The sequence below is a fragment of the Otolemur garnettii genome, unplaced genomic scaffold (genome assembly GCF_000181295.1).
Source record: "Otolemur garnettii isolate 467f Iridium unplaced genomic scaffold, OtoGar3 scaffold00245, whole genome shotgun sequence".
Lineage (NCBI taxonomy): Eukaryota > Metazoa > Chordata > Mammalia > Primates > Galagidae > Otolemur > Otolemur garnettii.
Window position 1 is genome coordinate 306416 of NW_003852640.1, and position 9566 is coordinate 315981.

At 48.4% G+C, this 9566-nt stretch overlaps 1 protein-coding gene and 1 pseudogene across 1 annotated transcript in view; one reads left to right on the top strand and one right to left on the bottom strand.

Moving 5' to 3' along the window:
- The window catches only part of ARHGAP39 (Rho GTPase activating protein 39), a 47734-nt gene that overhangs the window by 18278 nt on the left and 19890 nt on the right, over nucleotides 1-9566 (top strand). The window contains exon 3 of the mRNA XM_003802309.3: nucleotides 4215-4298. Within this exon, the coding sequence (XP_003802357.1) occupies nucleotides 4215-4298 (84 nt within the window). The remainder of the gene's footprint in view (nucleotides 1-4214; nucleotides 4299-9566) is intronic.
- On the bottom strand, nucleotides 1186-2352 carry LOC105888262 (annotated as a pseudogene).

Sequence of the window (9566 nt, forward strand, 5' to 3'; positions counted from 1 at the left end):
GCTCACAGCAATCTCCAACTCTTGGGCTTAAGCTATTCTCTTGCCTCAGCCTCCAAGTAGCTGGGACTACAGGCACCCGCCACAATGCCCGGCTATTTTTTTGTTGCAGTAATCATTGTTGTTTAGCTGGCCGGACTGGTGTCAAACCCACCAGCCTCAGTGTATGTGACCAGCACCATAACCACTGTGCTACGGGGGCCTATTTATTTTATTTTATTTTTAAGATAGAGTCTCACTATGTCGCCTTCCGTAGCCTTAAACTGTTGGGCTTAAGTGATTCTCTTACCTCAGCCTCCCAAGTAGTTGGGACTATAGGCACCTGCCACAATGTCCGACTACGCCTCGGCTGGGTTCAAACCCACCAGCTCCCGTGTATGTGGCTGGCGCCCTGGCCACTGAGCTGCAGATGCCGAGCCAGTTTTTGTATTCTTAGAAATAGAAAGGGTCTCACTCTTGGTCAGGCTGGTCTCAAACTCCTGAGCTCAAGCAATCTATCCACCTTGGCTTCCCAGAGTGCTGGGATCACAGGTGTGAGCCACTACACCTGGCCCCAGCTAAGTTTTCTATTTCTTGCTCAGTCTGGTCTTGAACTCCTGGCCTAAAGCAATTCTCCTGCCTCGGGCTACCAAAGTGCTAGAATTATATTGTGGGCCCTGGCCCCCCGACCCCATGTTGTTTTTTAAATAGATTCACGTAGCTGTCATTTTATTTAGAATTTTTTTGTCTATATTATTAGGTAAACATGGCCCATACTTCTCATTCTGTGTTTGACTGATTTCATACCAGCACTGGGAGCATTGCCTCTTTCTTCCATGCTCTGAAGCACACTCTGTTCTGGAGTGACAGGTGCACTTGGACATGGTCCAGACCTGGTGGTTGTGGGAATAGATTAAGTACTGATTCAATTTCATTAAGCTTGGAGGAGTATTCAGGTTTTTCTATACCTTGAATCAAATTTAATGGAATGTTTGTTTATTAAATGACCCATTTTATCTAAGTTTACAAATACATTGGTACGAAGTGTTCACAGTGTTCTATTGTGAAGGGTCCTCCTAAGTCACCATACTGTCATGGAGCTGGAAAATGTTCTTCTGAGCAAAGTATCACAAGAATGGAAGAAAAAGTATCCAATGTATACACCCCTATTATGAAACTAATTTATACCTTTTATATGTAAGCTATAACCTAATAATAGCCTAAGAATACGGGAAGGGGGGAGGGAGAGAGGAGGGGGAAATGGGTGGAGGGAGGGGAATTGGAGGGATCACTTGTGAGGTTTATCTTACAAGGGTACAAGTGAATCTTTCTACGAGCAGAATGTGAACGTTTTAAAATAATAACTAAGAAAATGACACGAAGGCTATGCTAACCAGTTTGATGGAAGTGTTTCGGATTCTGTGTGAAAACCCCACACTGTACCCCAGAAGTGCATTAATGTACATAGTTACCATTCAATTAAAAAAAAAAAAAGTCACCATACTGTCTCACGGTGGAGGCGGCTTTTGGCTGTTTGGAGCTTCTCTTTGTGTCTTTGCTCTTACCTTTATTTCCTTCCTTCTGCCTCACTTAAGATGATTTTCTCATTCCGCTTCTAGCTTACTGTTTTTGGAAGCTTAACTCATTCCTTTTTCTTTTTCTTTTTTTTTTTTGTGAGACAGGGTCTCACTTTGTCACCCTTGGTAGAGTGCTGCGGTGTCACAGCTCACAGCAACCTCCAGCTGTTGGGCTTAAGCGATTCTCTTGCCTCAGCCTTCTAAGTAGCTAGGAGTATAGGTGTCGGCCACAATGTCTGGCTATTTTTTTTGTTGTTGTTGTTGTTGCACTTGTCATTGTTGTAAATAATTGTACCACACCACTTGTTGCAATTCTCTGAGGATTTCTCTCAGTTTCTTTGTCTTTGACAACATTTGGCTTTACTCTGCATATCATTTCCCACTCCAGCCTCTTACCACACTGTTTTATTTTCTCTAGTCTTTCTTGTTTTAACTCTTCTTTTTCCTTTTCAAGCTCTTTTTTTTTGACCAAAATGGTGGGTTTACTTTTAGGAATTTTTTTGTTAAGGATTTTAGCCATGGCGTGTGCCCAGCCCATATTAGTCCCAACACTGGATTCTGCAGTATTTTCATTTTCTTTATAGGGTTCAACATCATCCTTGTTGTCAGCTTCTCTTGCTTCATCATCAGAAGAAAAGCAATCCTTTTCCAATCCACAGCTTCCTTCGCTGTTGGAAGTGCCTTTGACCTTGTCTTCCATCTCTGAAGCTATGGCTCTGGCTTCCAATTTCCTCTTCTTTGGATTCTTTTTCAGCTTTTTGCCGGCACTCACATATAAGTTCTGAACAGCTGCAGACATCTTCCAACAATGGAAGTGTTACCTGAGAGTTGTATTGGGGGCAACAGAGAAACTTCGGTATCTAGTTCTTACTTTCAGCTTCTTTTGTTTATTTGTTTGTTTTTTAGAGACAGAGACTCACTTTGTTGCCCTCAGTAGAGTGCTTTGGCATCACGGCAACCTCCAACTGTTGGGCTTAAGCAATTCTCTTGCCTCAGCTTCCTGAATAGCTGGGACTACAGGTGCCTGTCACAACGCCCGCCTATGTTTTTGTTGCAATTTGGCCAGGGCCGGGTTTGAACCCACCACCCTCCGTATATGGGGCTGGCACCATACTCACTGCGCCACAGGCACCAGCCCTACTTTCAACTTCTTGAGTAATTTAGAAATAAATATTATCTTTGTCTTTTTTTGTGTTTTTTTGTTTGTTTGTTTGTTTGTTTGTTTTGCAATTTTTGGCTGGGGCTGGGTTTGAACCCGCCACCTCTGGCATATGGGGCTGGCGCCCTACTCCTCTGAGCCACAGGTGCCATCCAATCTTTGTCGTTTTTTCATCCAGCATTACATGTTTCTGTTATATATTCAAGTCGTCTTTTATGTCTCTCAGTAAAACTTTATAGTTTTATTTATATTGACCCAGCATATTTCTTGTCAGTTTCTGCCTAAGACCGTGGTTCATTTCTATTATTGTTGCATCATCTCAGTGGACCTGGGCCCTGAGTGGTCGTGCAGAGACAGCAGGCCTGTGTGTGTGGTTGTCCTGGAGGGACCAATAGTGTCCCTCAACAGAGATGATTGTTTCTTAGCTGATTCTGTTTTCTCTAAGCTAACAGCTAATGATAATTTTTATCTTTTATATTTTTAAATCTCTTGCTTTTTCCCCCCTTATTTTATTGCATCGAGTGACACTTGTAAAACTTAGGAGATGGTGGTGAGAATAACCCTGCAGTGACCTGAACGAGTATGCTTTCAGCCTTCTGCCACTGAGTATTACACAGGGCTTGAGTTTAATGGGGATGTTCTTGGTTGGGTTGCGTGAATTTTCTCCAACTTCTGAACTACTGAGCTTTAAAAATCGTGAATACATATTAATTTGATGTATGGCTGTTCCCTTCACTCTACTTATTTTGCGCCTGCTGTATTCCAAGCCCTCACCTTCAAAGCTCCATCCCTGTCTCCATAAGGGCATCTGTCACCGTGTTTTCTTTTCAGGTCACCTGTCACCTCTGGTTGAAGCTGTGATTGATTGTCATTAACTCTATCCCTGTGCTGTTTGAACAGTAGCCCGAAGTCCAATGGTTCAATCTCTAGAATTCCAGGACAGGGGCAGCCTGTGGATGGGCGGCAATGGGGCTGTCCCTGCAGGAAGGAGGCAGGGTAAGGGTAGAAGAAATATACCCATCTGGGGCTCGGCGCCTGTGGCTCAAGCGGCTGAGGCGCCAGCCACATACACCTAAGGTGGCGGGTTCGAATCCCCAGCCCGGGCCCGCCAAACAACAATGAGGGCTGCAACCAAAAAATGGCCAGGCGTTGTGGCGGGCGCCTGTAGTCCCAGCTACTAGGGAGGCTGAGGCAGGAGACTCGCTTGAGCCCAGGAGTTGGAGGTTGCTGTGAGCTGTGATGCCATGGCACTCTACCCAGGGGGATAGCTTGAGGCTCCGTCTCAAAAAAAAAAAAAAAAAAAAAAAAAAGAAATATACCCATCTGTACTGAGTAGTGACAGCCTTGGGAAGGAGCCAGGATAGGGCATTCATTTGTAGGAGACAGAAGCGAAGCAGCAACACCTACACTTTTATTTCTAGGGAAGGCCCATTATTATAACTGTATCGTATTTTGTAATCATTGCATTTATGGTCATGTCTTTTTACTTTGCTGTATTTCAGTTCTTCACCACCAGCAGTGTTACTTGACAAGGACTATGAGGTTTACCGGGATTGCAGCGCAGATGGCCAACTCCTGCACTACAGGTAAGGCAGCTTTGAACGCCTGCTTGAGTGGGGTATGGCTGACAAGAAGCGTGGGCAGGAAGAACAACTCTGGGCGATGCGGGCCCCTGGGGCTTGGGCAGGGCTGCAGGCTGTTCTGTCTTGGATGGAGCTCATTGCAGCCCAGTGCAGACAGCTGTGGTGCTTCCCTTAGCCCCTGGTGAGGAGCAAGGCCCTGGATGGCCTTTAATGTGTTCCCTACAACAGCACTCTCTGGGACTAGTGTGGTGGGTGGGGTTAGTGTGGAGAAGGGGGCAGCCTCACAGAGCACTGGACTATTCCAGAGACCACCCTCTGGACCCGGGTATCTTCATGCTGAATGGGTGGGGCCCCCTTGGCCTCCTTTCTGGCCTTAGTGGCCAGTTGGCTGTGGGAGACGCATAGCCCAGGGAAGGCTGTGGGTTCTTTGTTTTGTGTTTTCTGAGTGGGGGGTCTTGCAGTGTTGTCCAGGCTGGTCTCCAACTCCTGGGCTGCAGCAATCCTCCTGGCTCAGCCTCCTACGTAGCTGGGACTATAGGCGCCACCCAGGCAACTGGCTTAGAGTGCTGTTTTTTGTGTGGCCTGGGTGTCTCTAGTATGGGGCACCCAGGAGTGGCATCTGCATCCAGGAGGAATTGGGATCCCTGTGTGGGCTTCTGTGGTTTTCCCAGTTGTACAACTGAAGTATGTGACGTAACTGTATTTGTTAAACTCTGGGCTGCAGGAGGTATTGGAGCCCACCCTGGTCTCAGAAGTGTGACCATGGCCATATTTTGGAGTCTTTCTGTTCTTTGTGTCCCCATCAGTGAGACTGGTCTGGGCAGCAGCTGCCTGAGTGGTTCCTGTGAACAGCCCAGTCTTGCAGATATGCCCCCTCCTGGCACGTCAGGTATGGCTTTGGTCGCCAGGCTTTTGTTTCCCCATGGAGTGGGCAGACCAAGGTGGCTGTAACCTTTGTGGTGCCTGTATCCACCTGGTATTTGGTGGCTGACCTGCCATAGCCCTGACACCCCCAGGGTGCCATCACCCCCTGCAGCCACCTCTAGCCACACAAGCTGACACACAGAGTCAGGAGGCCCACGGAGGCCTCAGGATCCCCCTGCAGCCCTGCCTGTGCACTCAGGTCCTCACTGCTATTGCCCTGTGCCTGGCTATGGTACTCTTTGGGGAGGACCCCGTCAGGACCTCAGTGCACCTCTGACAGTGTCAGTGGCTACATTTCTAGATCATCAGCTAAGGATTGGGGATGACACCACAAGCCAGTGCTGAGCTCTGTGGGCTCCCACCCTGCTGCTTAGTCACTGTAGAGGCCGTCACTTTGTTAGCTGACCCAGAATGGCTGCTGTGAAGGCCGTCCCTGTGTGAAGGACACTGCCTATCCTCAGCCAGTGTGGTCTGGTCTTGTCCAGTGACCTGGTTTGGGGCTGCTTTGTTCCAGGCAGCTCAGCCACCCTCTCCTGCCATTGTCCCTGTTGCTGAGACCCAGGGACCAATGTGTTGATGTCTAGAGGAAGAGGCTGGGCCCACAGCAGTGGATTTCTGCATCCTGGACTGACCCATGTGGTTTTTTTTTTTTGAGACAGAGCCTCAAGCTATCCCCCTGGGTAGAGTGTCGTGGCATCACAGCTCACAGCAACCTCCAACTCCTGGGCTCAAGCGAGTCTCCTGCTTCTGCCTTCCGAGTAGCTGGGACCACAGGCGCCCACCACAACGCCCAGCTATTTTTTAGTTGTTTTGGCAGGCCCAGGCTGGATTCGAACCCGCCACCTTAGGTGTATGTGGCTGGTGCCTTAGCCACTTGAGCCACAGGTGCTGAGCTGACCCATGTGTTATTAACAGGGAGGGTGCAGCAAGTGGGGAGTGCATGAACAGACTGTGTCCCGACACGTGGTCAGTCCTTTTTGCTGTGAGTCTGAGATCTCTGTGTTCTCATAGTGAGTGGGAATGGGACCTAAGCCACCTGCTCATGAGTTGCTCAGAAGCAGCATCATGCAAATGATGGAGCAGCAGGCCAGGCCACTCCATTGGCCTGTGGGGTCTGCTGGACTAACTTACCTGAGATGGACCTGCACACTTAAGAATAGCTGGAGATGGCTCGGCGCCTGTGGCTCAAGTCGCTAAGGCGCCAGCTACATATACCTAAGGTGGCAGGTTTGAATCCAGCCCGGGCCCGCCAAACAACAATGATGGCTGCAACCAAAAAAAAAAAAATAGCCAGGCGTTGTGGCGGGCGCCTGTGGTCCCAGCTACTTGGGAGGCGGAGGCAGAAAACTCACTTGAGCCCAGGAGTTGGAGGTTGCTATGAGCTATGCCACGGCACTCTACCCAGGAGGACAGCTTGAGGCTCTGTCTCAAAAAAAAAAAAAAAAAAGAATAGCTGGAGGTGCTGAGTGCGACGTAGAGTCACTCTGAAGGCATCCGAGATCCAGAGATGCTGAGCGTGGCACAGTCACTTTGACGGCATCTGAGATCTGGAGATGCTGAGCGTGGTGCAGTCACTCTGAAGCATCCGAGATCTGCTGAGGCAGTAGGATGGGAAGCCTGCCTGGAGATTGGTGGCCCTGGCATGATTGTATTGCTGCCCCTTAGAATGATCCAAGAGGTTAAGTAGGCCTATAGGGGGCTCCTAGAGGTCAGGGGTCAAAACATCCAGTATTCAGGAACCACCAGAGAACAGTCCACTCATAGTCTATACTCTTGAAGGCTTCACCTGCAGACAGGCAGCCAGGATTACACCGCCCTGACTGGCCCTCCAGGCGGGAGCACTTAACCTATCAGCTCAGCCTCTTCCACTAACCACCAGCTTCAAACAAGTAAATGCGGAGCCCAAATTATCTCTGTAACTTTTCATGCACATTCACCTCAGTTTCAGCCTACATTTATCAGAGCTTATTAAAAATAAATACAGACCCACAGATCTACATTTTGGGGTTATCAGACACAGACTGTAATTAATGCGATTCATATGTTATGTACACAAAATATTATTATTTTATTTTTATTTTTATTTTTTGAGACAGAGTCTCAAGCTGTTGCCCTTGGTAGAGTGCCAGGATGTCACAGCTCACAGCAACCTCAAACTCTTGGGCTTAAGTGATTCTCTTGCCTCAGCCTCCCAAGTGACTGGGATTATAGGTGCCTGCCACCAACCCCCAGCTATTTTTTTGTTGCAGTTGTCATTATTGTTTAGCTGGCTTGGGTCAGATTCGTACCCGCCAGCCTCTGTGTACATGGCTGGCACCCTACCCACAGAGCTATGGGCACCGCCAGTACACAAAATATTAAATGGCAATTTAAAAGAATCAGATTGAGAGTGGGGCCTGTGGCTCAGTGAGTAGTGCGCTGGCCTGATATACTGAGAGTAGCAGGTTTGAGCCCAGCGACAACCAAACTACAACAGAAAAATAGCTGGATGTTGTGGCAGGTGGCTCTAGTCCCAGCTACTTGGGAGGCTGAGCACAAGAATCACTTAAGCCCCAGAGCTAGAGGTTGCTGTGAGCTGTGACACCGAGGACAACAAAGTAAGACTCAGTCTCTTAAAAAAAAAAAAAGTCAGATTGATATCTAAAACTGAAAAAGACAACAAAAACTAAGAACTCAGTAGATGGGTGCTGCAGTATGAATGTGTCTCCTCCCAAAATTCATGTGTTGAAATTTGAACCACCAAGGTGGTGATACTGAAGGTTACAGCCATTGGTGGACAGTCAGGTCATAAGGACTGATCAAGGGACTAACAGGACTAATGAATGGGATTAGTGTCCTTATAGAAAGCACCCCCCAGGAGAGGCCTCTCACCCCTTCCGTCTTGTGAGGACACAGCATGACAGGGCTCTCTGGGCCAGGAAATAGGCCCTTGCCAGATCTCAGGTCTGCTGGTGCCTAGACCTAGGACTTCCCAGCCTCTACCACTGTGAGAAATAAATTCCTGTTGTTTCTAAGCTGCCTAGTTTATAGTATTTTGTTACAGCGAGCTGAATGGACTAAAACAATGGGTGTAAGGGCATATTAAACGTAGCTGAATAAAAAATTGGTGAATTGGAAAGTAGATGAGAAGAAAATACTTAACTGTTAAGTATGGAGAGGCCAAGGGATGAGAAATACTGGACACAGCATGAAAACCACATGGTATCGAGGGAGAACTGTGATTGGATTTCTAGGAGAGAGGAAATGGGATAAACTAGTTTTTGAAAAGATGGTAGCCAGCTCAGCACCTATAGCTCAGTGACGAGGGCACCAGCCACATACACCAGAGCTGGTGGGTTTGAATCCAGCCCGGGCCTGCCAGATAACAATGACAACTACAAACAAAAAATAGCCGGGCTTTGTGGTGGGCACCTGTGGTCCCAGCTACTTGGGAGGCTGAGGCAAGAGAATCGCTTAAGCTCAGCAGTTGGAGGTTGCTATGAGTGGTGATGTCACAGCACTCTACCCGGGCAACAGCTTGAGACTATTTCAAAAAAAAAAAAAAAAAAAATAGAGAAGATGGTAGCCAAGACTTTTCCAAAAGTCTTAGGATGTTAAGCCGCATGTTTAAGAAGTGCTGTGGGCTTGGCACCTGTGGTTCAAGTGGCTAAGGCGCCAGCCACATACACCTAAGGTGGCGAGTTCGAATCCAGCCCGGGCCTGCCAAAAAACAATGATGGCTGCAACCAAAAAAAAATAGCCAAGTGTCATGTTGGGCGCCTGTGGTCCCAGCTACTTGGGAGGCTGAGGCAGGAGACTCGCTTGAGTCCAGGAGTTGGAGGTTGCTGTGAGCTGTGATGCCATGGCTCTCTACCCAGGGGGATAGCCTGAGGCTCTGTCTCAAAAAAAAAAAAATAGTGCTGTGAACCTCAAGTGAGAACCCCAATGAGTTGCCTGGTGGAAGGGCCCACTCATCTCTTCCTGGACAGTGTCTTGGGCAGAAGATCCTGGGCAGAGCATATGTGGCATCCTGTCAGTCCTGCCCAGCACTGTGGCCCAGGGTAGTGTTGCCCATGAGACTCTGAAAAGGCCCAGTACTAGCACAACCCCCAGTGGATAGAAGGGCCTCCATCAGACACTGCAGCCCTGGGGGCTGGGGGTGGCAGCTGGGGGAACAGTATTGTCCGCGTCCTGGTGAAAGTGGTAACTTGGGCTTGGTGCCTGTAGCTCAGTGAGTAAGGACGCCACCCACATACACTGAAGGTGAAGGGTTTGAGCCTGGCCCAGGCCTGCTAAACAATGACAACTGCAACCAGAAATAGCTGGGTGTTGTGGCAGGTGCCTGTAGTCCCAGCTACTTGGGAGGCT